We start from the raw sequence: 21,896 nt of genomic DNA, 5'->3' as shown, positions 1-21,896 counted from the left end.
TGAAATTACAACTTTTAAAAGAAGAATTAGTTTGCAAAAATATAAAATCTTTTTATTGGCAAACATGAGAACTGCTGCTACATTTTTAACAACTCTGTTTAACATAAAATATTTCTCTTCTATGGGAGAAAAAATAAACTCCAACAAAACTCTTATTTCATTAAGAAAAGCCTACACAAGGTCTGCAGAAATAGATTTGCAAGAGAAAGTATTGCCTTTGTTTTTTCCCCATTCTCCCACATTTTTAACTCTATATGAATATAAAGTGCCCAGTTTAAGCCTGCTGAAAATCACCGTGCTCTCCGAGATACACCTAAAGACAGATGACTGGAATAATTTGGTGATTTTTTTCCATTATACTGTATATTTAGACTTCAATGTCAATCTCTAAGTGCTGCTGAGATATCTTTTTTCTCCAACGGAAGTATTCTTTGGAATTACAATCACTTCTTTGCAAAGCGTAATCTGTATAATAGCCTGATCACAATCTCAGTTAATTGAATGGTAAAATTCCCATCACTTTCTGAGGGCCCAAATGTTTATTATGCTATCTAAATAAACTAAAGCTTCTGTGATAGTACAATATGTATTTCATGTAAGAATGTTGAAAGACACAAAAAAGTTCACAGAAACATCTCTGACACATTACATCATTCTTTTTTTGGGCTCTGGTACAATTCAAGATATCACTTTTGAAAGAAAAAAAATCTAGGAGAAGTAATAGAAGTGACAGGGACAAAAGAGAGATGCAAGTCTTTAAAATACATTCATAAACAGATTTCATTAAAAACCCACAAACTATCTTGAAAATCTTATCTATGATTTTATAGTAAGTTTGTTTCATAGAAATACTTGTACTTCTTTGTCTGATTTTAAAAGGATAAGAATACACCAAAAACCCAGGTGAAAACTGTTTTCTGTTGGTCAGTTCAGCTTTCTGAAATTCATCATTAGTGTCAGCTGGTTGTCTAGGAAATGGAATTATTCCCCTCCCCAGTTGGCTGATTTGCTTTGTATTGTTTCATACTGTAGCTTTTCCAAACACACAGACCTTTTTGATCTTTACATTTTAGTCTATTTAAGAGCTTAAACAAGATTGCTAACTCCATATGTACAAACCGTTATACAGAAAAGTAAATACGCTTTGTAAGTCTCTCAGGAGAAATCCATGTCATCCTAAAAATCAAATGTTCTATGACGTTTAGGGAATAGTGATTCCACCAGTCCGTCTACAGGCCTATACTTTCATAGATCACATTGTATTTTTTTTTTCTTTAAATAATGAACTCGTGGCACCTAACTGTCCCATTAAGAAAAAAAAATCACTGTAATGGTGGACAGAGAGATATTGTCTGTTTTTCCCTGTAAATTATTTTAAGATCATTTAATAGAGTGGAGGGGAACCATCATCTTCATAAAGAGCTTTTTAATATGATTCTATCTCTGTCACTTCCAGATAATAGTTCACTGTGCCATTAAACATGCCTCTGACAATAGTATCAAGCCAACTATATTAACTCAACAGCTGTTTAAGAAAAAGAAAAAACACACCTGAGGCATGGAAATTACTCTGGAGTCTATTATCACTTCATCATTGTAGCAGATGTCCAAGCCACACTACTTCTATTGCCTTTCCAGTGCACATACCTTGACAAGATTTCTCATCTGTTAATAATTTAAATCCTTTTCTGCAGCTGCAATCAAAACTGCCAACAGTGTTTTTACAGAAATGATCACAGCCTCCATTATTGGACTGGCATTCATCAATATCTGTAACAAAAAAAAAAGCGCTTCAGCAAATAAGCACAGTACATTTGACACACTTCCACTGCCAGATCAAGATAACAATCACGCCCAATTGGCTAGAGAAGCCCAGAAACAGAATCTAGTGAGACTGTTACAAATTTTAAGGAAGATCAGATCCAGCTCTTAAGAATGATCTGGCCCATTCAGCCCCATGACCGTTATTTGCTTTCATTTAACATATTGATGTCTGTTACATGTGGGTATATGTATTCACAAAAGACCATTTATCTAAGTTCTGTTTGGAAACGCTTTGACTTAAATGTTCTCTAACAGGTTTTAACTTTTTAAGGATTCTCTCCATTTCCTATTCCTAAGCTCTGCAGAAATCTCAGACAGAGGAGACTTCCCCAGCTACCCTGGCATTTTCATGCCAACATCAGAGTGAGTTCTTTATCTAATACTAATTGACTCAGGTGTGAGGATTCCATCTTTTTCGCCTAGCAGAATAGTCTTTACGCCTAATTACTGGAAAATGTATTCTAATGTACAACCTAAATACCTCTTCGCTCCTTTCCAGTACTCTCATTAGAGCTGTTTGGACCAGTATAAATAATTCTACTCACACATCCCTGTTCATACACTGATATTTACTTATAAACTGCTCTAATTCCCTCACCAGTGAAAAATGAGGCCATCTTGGCAGGAGGGGTGCAAGTGGAGAACAGGGGAGGAGAGCAGCAGAGATTCTCTGCACATGATGCACCTGATGCGATGGAAACCATGTGCCTACCCCGGCCACAGCTCTTTCTTAGGTCGGATCACACACACTGGCTTTCCTCTGGACACTGAATTACCTTCATCTGCAGACGAACACCTTGCAGCAAGGTGTTGGTACACACATGTCCATGAGGATAAAACTCACCTTTACATGTCTTCCCGTCAAACTGCAGCGTGAATCCAACAGGACAGCTGCAGTGAACTCCAGTCGATGTATCTTTACACGTACGATCACAGCCACCATTATTTACTGCGCACGTTTCTAGCCAACAAGACAAAGTTAAAGTTTGCTTATGGATATTATAATGGTAACGAGAAGCATCATGTGATACAAGGCACAGACCCAGGAACACTGCTATTCAGCTACATTTAGTCTAGCATACATGAGCAACGAACTACTAAATATGTGTTTTGGCAAAATCCCTGCCTCAGCTAGGTCCATTTTTTTGCAGACTCCACAAACTAACGTATTTTCTCTGGATATTCTCACCCTTAAACACAAGTCCCCACTCCTTGATGATGAATCTATTCCTGTCGGTCTGTCTCCTTATGCCCACACTCAATCCTGGCTGATCCTCTGACGCTTCCCACCAATGCTCAGACACCCGGTTACACTCAGCACTACTAAACGAGTTTTCTTGAATCACTCCCACCACACCTTTCATGTGCTACCTGTGCTCCCAAGTCATGGTGGACTACACACACACTGACCATTCCTTCAGGCTTGTAACTCAGGTGCCATCTCAACCCCAATGTTCCTCTAACTTCCCCCTATGGAAACAATGTCTAAATCTCCCCAAATCTTTTTAGTGAACATCCCTAAAATACAGTTCTTCATATCCAACTAAACAGAAATAACTCAGCCTTTGGCATTCATCCTCTTGTAGTTGGTCTAACCACCTCAAATAACCTTTTCACTGGCTGGACAAATGCAATTTTATCCAGTACATATTGATTCAGAGAGCTGCAAAGATCATTTTCCACATCTGTTTTTTTAAATCCTCTCTTTCTAGCTCTGTCTCCTGGTTTTCTGCAGCATCAAGTATATGCTACTTACTCTCAAGCTTTGAGACCTTTACTGGTTTATTCCCTCAGTCTTTCATCTCACATTCAATATTGGGAGGCTGTGTCCAACCTCCATTTGAAGATGGAGTGCCTCTTCTTTCTTCCTCTTCCCACAGAAACATCATTTTTGTTGAAAATGAGGCTATTCATTTAGATGTTTAAATATTAATTCAGGAGCTCAGAGCTAGCCCTATACTTCTCAGTGAACATTCCTCATGCCAGTGTTTTCCCAGTAGTAACAGACCCTCAGAGGCTGGCATTCTGGGCCAGGTGCAAACACCTTTAGGAAGAATAAGACGGTCTTGTATTCTTCTAGATACAAGGATAGAACATGCCCTTCCAGATGCAATCCACCACTGCACCCTTCCATGCAGAAGCAGACTTTCAGTCAAAGAGAAGCAGGTAAAGCATTGCTTCCTCCACAATCACCTGCTGAAAACTGTAGCACAGAAGGGAACGTACTGCATTCCCATGATGAATTAGAACCATGGAAACATGCACTACTTCAAGGGCAAGTTCTTGACACCTCCTACTGACCATCACAATGTACGTAGTTTCTTATACCTTATGGAATAATATTATTTTCTTAAAGGGAGTAGAGCACCTCAGGCAGAATTCAGCCCAGAACTATGATGGTTACCAAAAATAAAAAACCAATCAAACAAACAAAAACCAATTTCAATCTAAAAGGTTTCAGCAAACAGCAAAATCGGTTTGGATAAGCACTTTTTACCCATAAGTAACCGTCGCTTCACCCTCTTGTCCACGTCAGCTCCTGCTGTAGTGTTTCCCTCAGAAACTTCAACAGCAGCCTCTTCCCTTTCTGTAAAGAACATAAAAACACAAATGAGTAACGGTGCCCTGACCAGAAGCCTCATCTGATCTCCAATATGTACACACATGGCAACAGCTGCAATGCGTGCTGAATTATCAGACTGTTGGAACTGACCAGGCAGAATTTTCTAAATTTTTTTTTTTTTAACAAGAAAGCAATAATGAAAACCATGAAGACTCTTCAGTCAAAACTATGACAATACTTGGCTTTTTTTCTTCCTTACGACTCATGTTTGCTTCAGCATTCTTAGCACAACAGAAGACATGCTGCGAATGTGGTGAACAGCAATAAGATGAAAGAACTAATTGAACTGTCATGAACTGTTCTGTTAAGACACGTTATCATCACCTATCATAGACTAATACAAGGACCAGCCACTTATGCCTGAGCATTTGATTTCAATCAACAGAAAACAAAATAAATCTTAAGTGCTTTCTTTACTGGATAACTGCCTTGCAAAAATTGTATTTTAATTGAATTCAGAGTTCTGGTTTTAGCAGATGTACTGCTTGGTTACACTCTCTGGCTTATGCTATACAAGAAACTGAACCAAAAATATCCTAGAGGGATGGGAATCTTCTTTGCTTAGTTATAGGCCTTGTCCTTTACAGGAACCAGTGACCATTACAGGCTTAGGTAGCTACTTACATAGGGAAGCATAAGTTGCCTGGACCCAACCAACTCACACACGAATTAGCAGGTTTCTCAGTTTCAATTCCTTGACATTTTCTAGCCCTACTATTACAAGGAGCATTAATCATGCACACACAGCAACACCACAGCACTCCAGCGTTAGTCATCAACAAAAAACTACTTCCCTCCACTGTATACTGACCCAGGCAGGTTTTCCCATCCACATGCATGATGTACTTGGGGTGACATCCACAAATAGGTCCATTATCAGCATCATCACAGGTATGTTGACAGCCACCATTTCCATGATTACATGTTACTAGGAAGAAAATATGTTACATCTCACAAATACATCCAGAATCTTTGAAAGATAGTGTGCAACTTTGTCTCCATTTGACCATCCAATATACCATCCTAACACTCCCCTTTTCTGAAGAACCCTGTGAGACTGAAACACTGTAGATTGCCCTTGTGGAGCTGAACTTCCCACCATTATGAACAATGGCACAACTCCTGAAATACAGATACGTAAGCAACCAATAGACTGATGTGACAGCATCCAGCCAAGCCACTGATTCTAGTTTAATCCAAATGCATACAATTTAGGCGTGCGACCCCAGTTTAGCTATAACATACCAAATCCCATATCACAGAACACTATTTTTTCACTTTGGGAAACCATAAGCATATGTAGAATGTTGCATACAAATGCAGCTCCTCTGGTTCTTGGACAGTTCAAATCCTGGTCGGCATTCACAGGCAACTCCTCCTTTGGGTGTTTCTCTGCAGATGTGGGCACAGCCATGATCTTTATTCATGCAGCTCATGCCTTCTGCAAAACAGGACAAGCGCATCAGCATCCTCAGCATCTCTGTGTGCAGGCAGCAGTCAGATAAATTCATTTCAGTACAAATCCTCAGCATCTCTGTGTGCAGGCAGCAGTCAGATAAAGTCAGTTCAATACACAAACAGACAACAGCCTGCTGCTTCTGGGAAGACCCTACAGTGTTAAGAAGTATAAGCTGACAGACAGGAAGGGCAGAAAGTCTAATCCTGCAAAGCCAATGGCCCCGAGGTTTCTCCATCTGCGATCTTTTCCATGTCCATGTTCTTTGACTGCAAGTAAAAGCAACATCCCTAGATTTGTACAGCATCTGTGTTCTCACCCTCACTTTATACCAGTGTTTATGATGACTCATTGCTTTCACAAAAATTGGAAGGTGGCTGATATCTGGCAAGACGAGAGCCTAAAGTGAAGTTCTTATTTCATTGCTTAAAAGAGTAGCCACCCAACACAGGAATGCCTAGGCCGACAGTCACAAAAGTCGCCCCTTTTCCAATTATTGGCCTACAAAGCAGATTCCCAAAGTCAACCTACCTTAGTAGTGCCCAAGTTGTGACCAGGTAGACATGCAGATTGTACACGGACTGTATGTCGATTCTCTTTTTTTTGTTAACCATTTTGCGTTCTTTGTGTGTGTGATTCCAATAAATACTTCCCAAAATAACCCCACTAGGAACTATCACAATGTTCTGTATTTCCGCACACCTTCCCAGCTGGACAGAAATCAGTGCCAGCGCTTACTTTAACCAAATGGAAAAGCAATGTGACACTCATTACTTCCTTCCTTTTGGTGCATCTCCTAAAAACATGCTATCATTTTTGTTTCTGACTATTACAAGCTGTTCATGCACCAGAAGTCAATGACTGCCAGAGTGTCTTGTCTGGTCTTTGCAAAAAGTTAAAGTCAATTAAACAGGAAGGAATTGTTTCTAGAATTATTGCAAAAATGTTTCACCTTGCCCCATCGCTCAGCTAAATCAATGCCTTTGTCACTGGGAAGATGGTAACATAATTTGTACACATACAACTTTAAACTACACAGCTGCTGGCTAAGTTATCAAATGGAATCAAGAGATCAAATTGAAAGGATATTTTTTCTTCTAACAGTACACCACAGATTTTTGCTGAAGTCTTCTATATTGTGACAAAATTAGGAGAGAAGACAACTGAATGCTCTCCTCAGGTACACTGAGAACACACCTTTGTCATCAAATGCTCTGCCTTGACTTTGGTAGGACATGTCACACCAAAACACTCTTTCTTCTTGGCAAGAACACTTCATTTGAAAGACGTGGAGTAACACAATTTAGCTGCAAAGGCTTATCCCACATTACCTCAGTGAACTTCTACTGAGCTGAGCAGATGCACAGACAGAGAATGAAAGGGTGGCCATGCTGCTAAAAAGGGACTGCGTGAACAATTCCACACTCCACGTATTTTTTAAACTTGCACCTTTTTGCAGCTGTATTACTAAACGAAACAAAACCACTGTATTGGCAAGCAGAGATCAGCTTGTCACCATTATTCCACTACACTTCAATTAGGTGCTTGCTCTGCACACGACTATTCTTGCCATCTGAAGCACAAGCTACAGAACCCTTTCTCTACTAAGACAGCTTTAAGCAACAAAAGAATGGATATTGCAGAGCCTAGATTATTCTGCTCTACTGGCTTTTTGGTTCTTTTCCCACAGTGAGGACTCAGTATAAGTCTAACAAGACAATTGTACTTAAATCCTGCAGCACACAGACACAGCCCAAGGAGCCCACATGAAAGCTGTCATCCCTTATTGTGCTGTCAGTCAGGGAACGGAACAAGCTATAAGGCCACAAATTAGCCTCATTAACTCTTGTGTTTTTGTGACACTTCCGTTCTTAAGTATGCAATATGGTTTGGTCTGTTAGGTCAGAGATGTTAGAAAGCATTAAGAGAATTAGTAGCTTAGTTTCTGTTAACAAAGTTCAGGGGTCTTTTTGTCTCTATTGAGCTACCAAAGGGGAAACTCTTCAAGCAGGTACTTTGGTAAAATTCACTGAGATCAGACAAACGGTTTAAATACTCTGTTTGGCATTGCAGAATTCAATCAGGTCTCCACAGAAAGCTCAAACGGCACTTCCCAAACCAGGGCACATTTTAATAACAAAGTACCAGATATGTAACAAGGTAACATGACCAAACCCACCAAAATCTAGCTGACCCAAAAGACAGTGTTTAACAGAAGCTACATACATCCACACATTCTAGCATTTACTATGAAGCTGCTGCTTGTTTCCATAGGTGGTAGATTCCTACTCAGTCTCATTTTATTACGTTTTATTAAAATCGTCCGCAAAACCATAAAAGCTGTGTGACTGCAAACCCCTTCATGGACACAAAGTCCGCCAGGTGATATTGTTCCAGAGCTGTTGCAATGACAGAATGTTGTCCAGAACCAAAGCCCAAACAAATTTTGGTCAAACCCCTCCATGTGCTTCTCAGAAACACAACTTCTCTTGCAGGAGGTCCTGCCCTACTGATACACAAGTGTCTTGGGATGGATGAGCCTCCTAATGGCCACACTCGCAGCCAAGACAGCTGAATCCAGCACCTGCCTGACCTAGTGGACCCCAAGCCAGGTGAGTCCTTTCTGGTGACTGGACTTGGTGAAGTTATCCAGCAAACCTCAGCATTTTCTAAGCACTCCTGTCGCTGGCAAGACACAGGCAAAAAGGCAGCACAGTATTTCCCTATCATGTCACGTTAAATTAATCTTTTTCATGTATTACCTGTGTTTAAATCTTTGTCTTTTTTAGACAGAAGACATAGGGACATCACCACCAAACTGCTAAGAGCTTTGAGGCTCCATTTAGGACACATTCAAACAGACACTCAATACGACAGAGGGAGGGGATGCACTTGTACAAAGAACTACCAGAGATTCTCACAGGCACCCTCTAAGAGCCAAATGGCGAGAAGCATCAGCACAGCCAGCGGAACTGGAATGCATTTGTCTTTTTTTCACGCTTTCTACACCCTTTTGTCAAGGCAACTTTTTCCAAAAAGCTTTCTAGTTATGACTGTTCTCCACAGTCAGGACTCTAAGAGCAACAGCTGAGATGATCCCTGTGTACAAGCCTTCAGTCCATACAGTGATTTCAAATGTGGCAGGTTCAATTCACTCCCATTGATTCAGCCCAACAAGTAAATAGCTATGAATTAAATACCACAAGGGAGAGTAGCAAGATTTGTCATCCATAGCAACATCAACCACAGGAGGTGCTAGATATTTACTTATGAAAAAGCTCTGTTTTCCTTCAAATTTTTGTATTCGCTAATATGGAACAAGTTTAACACCAGAACAAGCTATATGTGCATGGCTGCCCTGCCAGCCACTGTAACAGCCACCCAAAGTAAATCCTTTCTCCCATGTGTAGATGAAGAGCTCCTTCTGAGCAGAAAACCAAGGAAAAAAAACAGAATTGTGCACAACTTCCCAAGGCACACTGAGTTCCTGTGGTTTGAGCAGGGGCTTGGCAGAGCCATCAAGCCCCTCACCCCTCAGAGCACCCCTGTGCTTCAGGTCACCACAGTCATATCAGATGAAAAATCAACTTTAATTATCAAACTCTCCTCTAATAACTACCAGACCTTAAGTCCCATGTCCCAGTAGGTGACAGGGAACCCAGAGGATAATTGCAGTTAGGCTTGAAGGGCAGATGACTCTGAGGCTCCCCAGTTACACTGGTCATCAGGAGGAATGCGACATCCCCAAGTTCCTCTATTTCTCCTGTCTCAACTCCAGATCACTCTTTTTTTGTGTATATAAAGACCAGTATTATAGACTACTAGGAAGGTCTCTCAAGCATCAATGTATACACCCTCTTAAACGCGCTGGGAGATGAAGAAGGAAATGCTCCCTTATAGTATAGATAAGAAGCAAAACCGAATAGATGGTCTGGGCAGTAGGTATGAAATGCTGTTTAGGTCAATGCTGTGAGGTCTCTAAAGAACATTAATAAAGTACATCCACCGAGTAATGTGTACACAAGGCAGAGAATAGAAGACCTAGTGACGAGCAGAAAACCTGAGAACAAAGTGAGGGGAAAGATAAAGCAATGATATTTGGCTTACAACAGACCTGCCCACCCAAGGGAAAAAAAAAGTGGAGAATCCCATGGAGCATTTCTTCACAGTAATGGAGGAGAGGTGGGAGGGAAAGAATCACAGTGTGATAACCTGAAAAAAATGCCTTTTCAAAAAGCCAAAACAAATGGTTCTGTACTTCGGTATAAAGAAAAGAAACATTTCATGCAAAAACAGTAAGAGCTTTTTTGTTAATACTGGTATCCATAACGATATATTTAATTTAGTAGTTTTTTGGGGGGGAAAAAAGCATCTTTTTGCCTCTTGTTTTTCAAAGAAAAAAAAAAAAAGTGGAAATTTGGTATTATAGAAAAAAGGCCACCTTTGCCAAAATGTTAAAAGACATTAACTGTGTCTTTAAAAATAAGAGAACAAAGGTAGAATTCCAAAGGTACAATTTAGGGAACAAATATGAATGACAGGAAATGCTGTTGCTGTTCTTTCAGGAGAGAAGATATTTAAGTAGCAGCAAGGAAGAATAAAGAGTTGGAAGTTTTTAATCCCTTTGCATCAGACAAGACAAGGAATTCAAGCAACCGATTTTCATCCTTAGATTCATCATCCATGCACACACACAAACATACACCACTGCTAGCAGGGAAACATGAAGGGAAATGCGTTGTCCCGCCACTGCAGCCTTCCTGCTCGTCCCCACTCCTGCCTCGGCTCCTGCAGCAGCAAACCGAGCAATGGCCTGAGGAACCACCATGCATCAGCAGACCCCATGAGATCAAGCCCAGCACCAGGGAAGCCAAGAATACAAATTCTTAATTTAAACAAAAATCAATTAGCTGCGTCAGATGACAGCCACCTCAGCATACCCATCTGTGGATGGCCATATATGTCTACAGATGTTGACCTCTTCACTATGGGGATTTTTAAAGTGAGATATGTTTATTCATGCTCAGATTTCTCTTATAGTCATGCCAACGATAAGCCTTAGATTAAAGAAAGTTTTGCAGCTTTCAATACTTCATAGTAAGATATTCACTGTACAGTTCAATGGACAAATCCCTGATCTGAGCAACCACTTTAAAGTATCCCCTAAGGGCACCCAAAATAATTTTGTTCAATCTGATGTCTAGTTAGATATCCAAAGCTCTCTGATCTCTCAAAGGTCGCTTCATAAAGGTTTTACTCAAAACAAAGAACGCAATTTGAATACCTTTGGGGTTGACAAACAATAAATCTCTTAGATGAAACCTAAACACCATCCAGGGAATCTAAAAGGTATCCGAAGGTAATGCAGATATTGCCCTGTAACTAAAGCCAACGGAAATGGTCAGAACTCACTGTCCTACCGTTTGTTGCCACTCCCTGGATCAGGACACAGCTTAGCTGCACAACAGAGCACAACGTACACCGGGACTACAGCAGCGCAGCCCTCAGCAAACACAACACTGCAGACATACAGGTGGGATCAAAGGGGCAGAAGGGATGTAAAGATGCTTCAAAGTCACTTAGAAGATCCTCACACACTGCTCCTTTTAAAAGGAGTGAGGACTTCAAGACCCTTCACAGCTTTGAAAAACTCAACCTAAAAACAGTTTTGAAGCTGTTTTGGAGTTTTTGTAGTTAGCTCTGTCAAAAGCTCCTGCGTGGTGCCTGGAGGGAAGCAAACAGTACCTTCTGAGCGGTGGATGCACGTATGCTGGTTGTCACTTAGAAAGAACCCTTCCTTACAGCGACATTCATAGCTCCCCACAGTGTTGACACAAACATGCTGGCAGCCGCCGTTGTTGAACATGCATTCATCTGTATCTGAAAGAGAAAGAAAGAGAAAGATCAGCTTTGTACTAACACCAATATGCTCATATTGGCAGCAGCCACTCAATATGCGGTACAGACAGATATCTCCTCGGCATGTAACCATCCAGGCTGGTCTATCCTTGTTGTGCTGCCACCCTTGGGAAACTATATGTTTGCTGCTGCTTTTCCCCTGTTCACAGTTTGCCCAGTCACGGGGCTCCCAAGGAACATTAGTCAGCTAACTGGAGTTATTGGTTACAACTAAGGTAGAATAGCCCAGGTAGAGCCAGAATCAGGGCTCCACACTCCACCTGGGTGAGCGTACCCTGCCTCTCAGAGCAGAGGGATAGCACTAACGCTCAGCAGCCCAGCACATTCACATCTAGGCTGAGCATCCACATGTGGTTCTGTCCTGATCAGTGGGGCACAACTTTGGTCCCAAACTCATCCAAACTGTAAAAGATGTTTTTCCAGAAAGCTTCTCATTGGGAAGTGAAGGTGGAACAAGAACAATACAAACATCAAAATAAATTTAGATTAAAGCCTATCCTTTGCTCCTTATTTTCACTCAAGCTAAAATTTACATGTCACATCTGTTCTGATGCTCAGTCCAATTCATCATCCTCCTCCCTCAGCTCTAGGTCATCACCACTTACCATCAAGGCTGCTGCTGTGTTGCCTGACTGCAGTCAAGGACAAGAGCAGAGGTTCTGGAAATAGTGTTAATGTTGATTTTGCAATATTCAGAGCTTCAGCAATACCAGAGAATACAGAAAGGCTCTGCTTGCAAGACAACCAAGAGAAACAGAGAGTAGAAAAACTTCAGCTAATCCTCTGAACAACAGGATGTTCATCCCAACCTCCAATTGTTTGGAATTTTACCCATGAATAAGCACAGGTTTCTGTAACCACTACCAGTAGAAAATTTTCCTATCTTAATTTTCAGAAATGCCACTCTGAACAGGAAGCTAAAATGCTCAGTCCCTTAAAAAACCAAGGAAAACGTTGCTGAGGCCGAGCATTGGTCTCATTTGCAAATTAATGTGGAAAACCATATTTGCTGCCTGTTCTGTTCATTGTTCCTGTGCTAATAGTACAATGTTTTTAATTTAACACTGTAGCATTTCTGGCATAAAACAGCTGACTTCTAAAAAAGGAGAAAGAGAAAGGCTTTTAGTAAGAAGCAGAGCACAGCATTACAACAGACTTAATTTCTACTGAAGGCAATGAGTAAGCCAATTGGATGTAAAAGAATGTGACCTGCTGTAGCAAAAGGAGCAGCTGACATATCTCCATCACAGAGAAGCTGAGTATTTTAGAGTTCTACAGTGATGTGAATGTGCAAACAATCATGAATAAACAGCCACCATAAGTCTTTAGAACTACAGATTTGAACTCCAGCAGATGTTTCTGTCTTACAGACCTTGGAAAGCTTACAAAAAATCATCTCTTTCCAACAAGTAATTGTCTATTTGGCTTAAACCCAGGCACACAGCCGAGATCTTCAAAAATAAGGGTGAGAGGAGGGCAACCCTGGCGTGAATAAAGTAAATAAACAGATTAAGAGAAGATGTGATCCAATTTGCTGCATGCCAAAATATTTATTTCAAGTTTACATCACATCTCAAAATTGGCAGGTCAGTGGTAAAAGCTTCATTGTATGTCAATGACATTTTATTTTACTTTTAAAAGTCTGTCATGGAATACCGAGTAGCTTCCCAGTAACAAAGCACGTGGTAGATTTTGGCCTGAGTTATGTCTGGGTCTTACTGATCACAAACAAGTCAGCTGAAGTGTGCTCTGGAGGGGCTACTGGATACAAAGAGAACAGAGCCTTTGGTGGCACTATAAGAGACAACACGTTGGTTCACACTCAGCCCTTCATGGTAACTTCAGTTGAACTCCACTGTGTGTTTACACAAACGCACTAGAGAAAAATAAGATGGCCTTCCTATTATTTTGAAGCATCAGCAGATATTTTGCTTCCCTCTCTACGTGTTTTAGTGAAATACTTGGAACTTGGTCACTTCATCCTCTCCTCTGCTTACACTATAACAAAGTTCACCTCTGGGCACACACAAAGTTCACAGCAGATGAAACCCCACACAATTCCGCTGAAGACTCCAGAGCTTTCCTGAAGATACAGGCCTGGACGGTCTGATCCCCCAACCAATATGCCATACGCTATAGTGGGAAATAACCCAGCCAATATAACTACAGTCTTGAAATTGTGCTGTGAAGGCGAGTTTCCCTCTGGCTGACATGGGCATGGCTGCCTGCCCAGGCACATCCATGCTGCAGCAGAAGAGAGAAACTGAGCCATCCCTGAACAAGCAGATGGGACAGGTACCACAGCGCAGGGCAGAGCCACGCAGGGTACCCAGCGCAGGGCCCAGGAGCAGGACGGCTTCATCAGCTTCATCCCGGTCCCAGGGGAATGACACCAGCAGCACATCACACTGTCAGCAGGCTGGCAGCTCCTGCATTTCTGTACACTGCTGCTCTGAGTGCTGCAGAATACTATAGCGGTAAAACCATAAAGTCTTTTCACCCGTTTTTAAAGATTTTCACCTGCTGGTGCACAGAAAGAAGGAAACTATCAAGGTCTTTAAAATACAGAAAAACAGGATGAGTGTGTGTGCATGCAGGATGAAGGTAGTGTTGAACACATTTTCAGAGCTGCATACTTTACTTCACACTAACCACCCAGGGAAACTCCAAGCATTCAGCTTAATCCCTCTGTACTTCAGTAGCCTGTATCACACACAGCTCCTTCACACTCCTAATCATCCTTTTCTTACAGTTTGCATGTCTGGAAGCACTCGGACACAGTAAGAGTGAGAAGCCCACACCTTCTAGATGTAGTAAAGATTTCTAAACCTAGAAACACACCTGAGAACTCATCCCAAACTAACTTGGGAACAGAAAAGACAATAATAACACATGTTCTCTTACATAAACTCATTTAGCATAATAATAGATGGACCTTCACACATTTTAACCCAAAGCACTTAACAGAAATGTAGCACAATTATCCTCCTCTTTTATAGATGGAGAAAGAGCCAAAATGGGACAGCACATCAGTACCTGGAATTTCTTAGTCCAAAACTAATGTTCTTCTCTAGTTGAGCTGATTTAGCCCAACAGATCCTCCTGCATTTCCCGTGGTTGCAGCTGAAGGGTTATATCAGCATCACCACTCGCAAGGTCCATCAACATGCTTCTTACCCAGGCAGTTGTGGCCATCGTGAGCCAACATGAAGCCATCGTAGCAAGTACAGCGGTAATTGCCTGGAATGTTGAAACATTCATGGACGCAGCCTCCATTGAAGTCGTTATCACATTCATCAATGTCTAAGGAATAAAGCAAAAGTCAATGTGATGGATGCTTGCCTGAGTGTTAGGGACAGCTAGAGATGAGGCTGCCTAAATGTGAGCAGCAACTGCTGTCCGAAATCATCATTGTCTTGCAAATGGACTATACTTGACGCATTGCTTGCTGAATGTTTCTAAAGAGTGACAAACGCCCTGAGATCTACTTTTAGCTTTACGTTTATCGTTTTTACGGCTGCTGGTTAAACAAACTATTAGATTAAGTGATATTACCAGGCCAAAAGCCACACAATGTTGCCCCTGATTTTGTAAACAAATAACTCAGGTGAAGAAACAACTACTATTTTCATTTAAAATCATCCTCCGTATTCTAAGCAATAATTTTTAATGGCTCTTTTTAGAAATACCTCATGTTGACCCAAGCAGAGCATAGTGCTCCGGTCACTTTACCTTCACATTTCTTCCCTTCACCAGCATAACCCACTTTGCACATGCACTTGTACAGCTTGGGGGTGTTTTGACAGATCGCGTCTGGGTGGCAGTCATCGAGCCCCAGGGCACACTCGTCCACATCTGTGAAAAGACAGATTCAGGCCTGGAGGACAGGACACGTCTCCTGTGCCCATCATTGACCAGATGGCACAGGGCTGAGCACCTGCTGGCAGCGCACAAGCACAGATTGTATGTGTTTGTGAGCCAGGACAGAAGCATGCAGAGACCGTACCTGAACTTAAATTTGTATAATGCTCTATCTGCACATACATGTATTTGTATGCAATTTAGATAAGCTTGTGTTAAGCTTTTGTACCCACTTATAAATACATCCAAAATAACCCATTATGGGCTGCATCCTCCATGAGATTTAGCTGACGAGTTTTGCACAGATTCATCAGAGACTGGTAATCTTTCTGGTTAACAAAATACAGTTATTGAAAGAGTTCTTGATTACATCTGTGACATGACCCTTAGGAAACCAAATGGTTTTTAAACTAACAAGATTTTACAGAAATATACTTTCAATGTCACCACCAACATGTTAAAAGACTGACTTACCAATTAACAGATGCATAATTTATAAATAATGCCACTTTTAAAATATAATGATAGTATGTGGTGAGCAGCATTGCCAAATCACCTGGCCAACCATCACAAAGCACAGCATACTGAAGCACAATATCCGGGTGGAAACTTCAGAGCAGAGAAAATGAGGAGAAAGGGAAACACCCACAGGAGGAAGCCCTGGAGATGAAGAAGTATAGACAGAAGAAGAGGAAGAAAAGTTACAGGCAGCAGAAGACATCAGCAGAAGTTTTTCCTACAGCAGAAGAGAATTCAAGCACGGATATAGGAAGATTTCCAGCAACTGGCTAAAAGGAAGAATTGCAGAAGGAGCATCCCACATACAAAAAGTGACTCCTAAAATAACAGGATGAATTGCAGGACAAAGTGACTACTTGAACAACCGGCCACTTTTTATAGGAGGAATCATTTTCTAACAGGAATTTCAGCCAGCACCTCTCCCATTTACAATTATAGCATTCATCTATTTTTTTTCTCCCCCCCAATCACAAAATATGCCTGTAGGTACTGCAGCGGTTGCCAACTGCACAAAATATTCATTTGGTTTCAACTCCTAATGGCGTTTAGCAGTGAGAAACAACGCAAAGAGCCAGTGCCGGAGCAGCAGTGCTCTCTCTCCTGGCTCTCAGGTGTACACAGAACCGCTAACAGCGCTGGAGTCCCCAGGAAGCAAGGAGAAGGTGGAAAACAGCCGGAGAGAGCGGCAGAATCCGCTTCCTCTCCAGGCAGAAAAATCGAGCCATTAAAAATGGGGGTGCAGTGGATTGAGGGAGCAAGTCAAGCAAGGAGGGGTGAAGGGAATCGCTGAGGGGCCTCCAGGCAGTGGGATTTGGGCGGCCGGGGCAGGAGGAAAGGATGGGTGGGGAAGGAAAGCCAGCGGGCAGGAGGAGGCATCAGCCGCAGGCGCTGGCTGCGCACCCCTGTGCGCGGAGGTCTCCCCTTCCAGCCCGGGCCAGGGAAGCAGAAGGACACACCGGCACCGCAAGGGGAGGGTGCCAAAAAACACACACCGGGGACGGGGCTTCTTTCAAAGCTGTGACACAGAAACATCAGCGAGATCCTACTCCAGGGGCAAAACGGCCGTCCCGCTGTTTTCTTTTTACAGTGACCCTCTGTGGTCCGCAGCGCTTGGAAGACCAGCAGTAAAAAATCCCAGCGTTAATGCATACAGAAGCATCACAAAGAAGGCTAGAAAAAAATCAGTAGGCACAGGGAGTAAGATTTCCTCATGTCGTGACAGTAGCCTGAGCTGAAGAGAGACCTTGGAGGAGGGAGGCTGAGAGCAAACATCACAGCCTTAAACTTGGCAGTAAAGGCGACGCGGAGGAGGCTGCAGGAAGAATTACTGGGTTTATTCCTCGGCCACCAAAGGCAGATTAAGCCGTGATGTCCGCAGAGTTCACTTCCCCGCTCCTTCGGCCAAGGTGAGACGTTAACCAGGTGCCCTACCCCCGGGGTCAGCCCCGCTCCCAGACGAGACCGCCTGCAAACCGGCACTTCAGAGTCACCAGCGGCGCTTGCAGCGCCCCGCGAGGAGCGACCCCCGGCCTGGGGAAGGCTCCCCGCTCGTCCCGCCAGCAGCCGCACCTCGGGAACAGCTTCACCCTCCCGCCCCCCGGCCCCGGGCGCTGCACCCCGGCAGCGATGGCCCGGCGCCCCGAGGGGAAAGCCGGTAGCGCCCGGCGCCCCGGGGGGAGCCGCTGTCCGGGGCTGAAGGCGAGCGGCGGGCGGCACTCACCGGGCAGGGCCAGGGCGGCGGGGGCGCCCGGCGCGGGCAGCAGCAGGAGCAGCAGCGGCAGCGTCCGCGCCCCCGCCGCGCCGCGGCGGCCGCCGGACCCCATCGATGGCGCTGCGGCGGCGGAGGCTGCGCTGGTGCTGCCGCCGCCGGGCGGGAGGAGGCGGCGGCGGAGGGAGGTGTCTGCGGGCGGCCGGCCCGCCTCGCACTGACAGCGGGAGCGGGGCGGCGGGGGCTGGGCGGGCCTCCCCTCCCCGGCCTCCCTGCCCTCCCCGCGGGCCGCCCGGTGGCACCCGGAGGCGACGAGCGCAGCCCCGGCGCACGATCCGCCCCATCCCACATGAAAACCCGCCATCCGCCGCACCAGTGCACCCACCCACCGCACCGGCGTTCAAACACCTGCACAACGCCCCAAACACAGATGTCCCGGGGAGCCGACGGTTCCTGAGGGTACATGAAATACCTCACACGCAGACCGTGGGTGCCAGCGGCAAGTGTATTTGAACCGGGGCTCCCTTTCCTGGAGCGCCCATGAAACGGTCTCTTTCTAGTAGAGACAAGCCCACGCAAAGATCGTGTATGCCTGCATCCTGTCACAACCCAGATATACACAACTGCAGTCTTGCTTGTTTCTTCCAAAATAAAATATTACAGTTTTTACCAAGTAATTACACCCCATTGCAGCATGTGAAGTCCCCCTCCAAAGGCTATATCAGGATCCACAACATCCCCATCAGCCCCATCCCACCTCCCTTCCCAGTCAGGGATCTCTCACAGCTGTCCTTCCTTTGGCAGGTAAAAGTGGCCTATCCATTATGCACTGAAATTGTAGTTTCCTAAATGTTGTTTGACCTTTCATGGTGCAAGCTGAAAGCAGGCAGTATTCTTTTCCACCCCTCCCTCCTATCCCCATTTTGCTGCCTTTTCTCTTTTGTTTCGTTCTGTGAGAAATACCAAGCTATTTCTACTTGTAAGGGTGGTTTATACACATTAGTAAATCTTCAGAGTGAAACTTTCCCTCAGTCTTTGTCTTTGTTTCCTTAATGGTAGCTATAAATTACCACTTTCCTTTCTCACTGGAGCATCAGGCTTCATTGCTTTTGAAACGATCAAAGTTATTCTCTTCTAAAATCCAATGAGAAAAAACCTATTGTATCTTCTGGACAGTTTCAGTCTTAGTCAAACTCATCTATAAATGCATAAAGCTGCTCATTAAACACTCCAAGGATTCTCCAGCCCCACACCACAGACCAAGCTTCTCTTTCCAACAGAAAGTAATAAATGAATGAAGACCTCGGCAGTTTCCATGTTCACATGAATAAACAATCATACTTAGGAACACCACACACCTCTCCTCCAGGGCTATCAGTCAAGATGTCTCAACAAACAAGTTTCCCAAATGCACATAGAAGCCATCTCCCATTGAGGCGTGTGACTTCAAGCTACCTCACAGAAAAGCTGTTATGTTTTTTAAGCACTTTCCAGTCAAGGTTCCTCAATGAACTTGACCAATATTCATTTAATTAAAATTCATCACAAGATTTGACAAAAGACATAAAATCTACACATGAAGAGAGTAGCAGAAAACAAACAACACTAAGGGAGAGTGAAGAGTCATATTCCCAAATAACTGAAGCTTTCTGAAACACAGTAAAAGCAAAGCATCTTAATTACTTCTGTAAACTAAAATATAAAGTCACACGCAAATATTTGGAAATGCCCGAGTTAGATCAAAAGGTCTCAACACAGCTTGGAAAACAAACAGGAACAGTATTAATTTTATCTTAGTTAATGAAACCATTTCTTACACACAAATCTCAAAGTGCTTTGTGAAGGATCCTAGCTATTATTTCATATATAATATTCATTTGTTTATGATGAAGAATTGCTATTAAAATATCTCTTCAAAGGCACAGAGCAGACAGAAGCTCAGACATAAGTCAGTCGTCTTTCTGTAGCCTTCTTAGCTATTTCTATTCAACTATAGGGTCACAGTGACAGATGACCGCACTGGGTATTAAGATCTTTACTGGGAGAGAGAAGCTAGAAAAATTCTTAAGACAACTTCAGCAATAATTTAAGTATGATAAAAGAAAAACAAACATACCAGGAGCAGTTCAACAGGAAGAGATCCCAAATAACACTGGGGTTTTTTTTCAGTAATTAAAAATAGAATAAAATCATAAAGTTTTAGGGAGGAAAATAGCTACTGGTAAATATCTGCAAGAAGTATATGCAAATAAGATATTTTCACATATTATGCATATAGATCCTAAAACCAATAGCAAAGTATTTGCTGATCTCAATAATATACAGTATCTCAACCTCAAACTGAATTTTCTCAGTGTTGTGTGCACCAGAGTCCCACGAGTTATGTTTCACAGATGCTTTGGGGAGAGAGGTTTGGCTGGTCTATGTTTGGAGAAAGGCTGCACATCAGAAACCTCATCTGCTTTTTCCAATTGTACCAAGGTGTGTGCTACCTTATAATCTTGCAAAACCTCAAACTTCCTTCCACTAACGCTGTTGGATCCCTTTGGACTGCCAGGAACACAACACTGCTACAAACAGTGTGTGCTGCTCCAAAGGACCTTCCACACAGCCAAGATCCGAATTCTCCCCTGCCCTCCACAGTCAGCATCACTTGAAGTTCCTTCACATTGAGAGATAAAGAATAACCTGCCAGCGAGTAATTGGATGTAAAAACTGCTCCAGAAATTCTGTGCTTAATCTCCTGAGTCTGAAAATTTGGGATGAAAACTGCTTCATGCTTTATAATCCTTGTTAAATTTTCTCATGTTATTATAAGCAAACCTTATTTGAAGACTGCTTTTGAAGATTACTATTTCATTTATACGTTACTGTAGCGAGAAGTAGTGGGTCTGCTGGGCTGAGCAACAGGCATCATATTGACCCAAAATTTAACACGACAGTGCGAGCATAATGAGTGCTTGTGACAGAAGCCAAAAACAACTGGGGAGTGGGTGGAGATGCCAGAACAAAAAAGGGAAAGGGGCAGACAGACAAGTGAAGAAATACTTCAAAATATTTAATTATTCCAATGCTTTTCACACATATCTTACTCATCACTGTATGTATACTGGGTTTTGAACAATTGTTTTCCTTTGAAATTAATCACTCAAACTTTTGTACTCAGACTTTCTATCTTAAGTATCCAGGGGTTTTCCAAGCTACCAAATAGGTTGTTGAGTTAAACATAACACACCTTCAGGAATCAGCATTCAGTTTTGCAATTTAACTGTGGCTTTCATTGGGAGCAGGACTTGCACATGGCTTATCTCAGAGAGGAAATCAAGGGTTCCTCTGCCCACAGGGTGTCTAGAAGACCCTCCCATGCAATTTATACTCCTTATCTAAGTCTTTTTATGCTACGGGTAGAAAAACTTCCCTAAAACAAACATCAGATACATCAGTGATATTTTAAGTGTTGTAGGATCTGTAGCTTAAAAAGCCACTGTCACTGAAATCAAGAAAAGTTCCTGTTTATTGCAGGACTGAATACAGTATGTTCTATTAATGAATATATATCTTGAGGTAGTAGTGAAAAAATAAGACTTTTTGCTACATGCAGTAACTTTTAGACAAAGATTGTTGGGTGCAGCTCTTCAATATTTGTACTTTGTAAGAACTTTCCAAGTCATCACTACAACAAATCATAACACAAGCCCATTTGCAGGTCCATGTGTTTGGGCCAGTTAGTCCACAGACGATCATTGTCTTCCCCCCAAACTCTCCTCACCAACAGAGGTTAATAAGCATCACCTATAAAACCACCTTGGACCCGAAATTTGGAAAAGCACCGTGAACCCAGCAGTTGCACAACGCATTTTTCTCACCAAGGCCCCTGTTCTTTTTTTGTTCCTTCCTCTTGAAGGAAATCTGAAAGATTCAAGGCCACCCGTGATGAATCAAATGTATTTCTGAAGCCATACTCACCTCACAGCTCCATCCAGGCC

The 21,896-nt window shown here is 42.8% G+C and overlaps 1 protein-coding gene across 4 annotated transcripts in view; it reads right to left on the bottom strand.

Annotated features, from left to right (window-relative positions):
• SCUBE2 (signal peptide, CUB domain and EGF like domain containing 2) overlaps positions 1–18,375 on the bottom strand; it is a 45,609-nt gene extending 27,234 nt beyond the window's left edge. For 2 of the 4 annotated variants that reach the window (XM_065839723.2, XM_065839722.2), the window contains exons 1-9: positions 17,923–18,074; positions 15,555–15,677; positions 15,000–15,125; positions 11,649–11,783; positions 5,763–5,888; positions 5,259–5,375; positions 4,322–4,411; positions 2,669–2,785; positions 1,648–1,770 (exon numbers count right to left, since the gene is read on the bottom strand). In XM_065839723.2, coding sequence (XP_065695795.1) covers positions 1,648–1,770; positions 2,669–2,785; positions 4,322–4,411; positions 5,259–5,375; positions 5,763–5,888; positions 11,649–11,783; positions 15,000–15,125; positions 15,555–15,677; positions 17,923–18,025 — 1,060 coding nt within the window. In that variant the 5' untranslated portion in view covers positions 18,026–18,074. Of the gene's footprint in view, positions 1–1,647; positions 1,771–2,668; positions 2,786–4,321; positions 4,412–5,258; positions 5,376–5,762; positions 5,889–11,648; positions 11,784–14,999; positions 15,126–15,554; positions 15,678–16,157; positions 16,255–17,194; positions 17,206–17,922 lie in introns of those variants that run through there. The other 2 variants (XM_065839724.2, XM_071808917.1) reach the window with 2 other exon arrangements.
• Between the last annotated feature and the right edge of the window lie 3,521 nt (positions 18,376–21,896).

The sequence above is a fragment of the Patagioenas fasciata genome, chromosome 5 (genome assembly GCF_037038585.1).
Source record: "Patagioenas fasciata isolate bPatFas1 chromosome 5, bPatFas1.hap1, whole genome shotgun sequence".
NCBI lineage: Eukaryota > Metazoa > Chordata > Aves > Columbiformes > Columbidae > Patagioenas > Patagioenas fasciata.
Note: the sequence above shows the minus strand (reverse complement) of the source record. Positions and strands in the feature narration are given on the sequence as shown.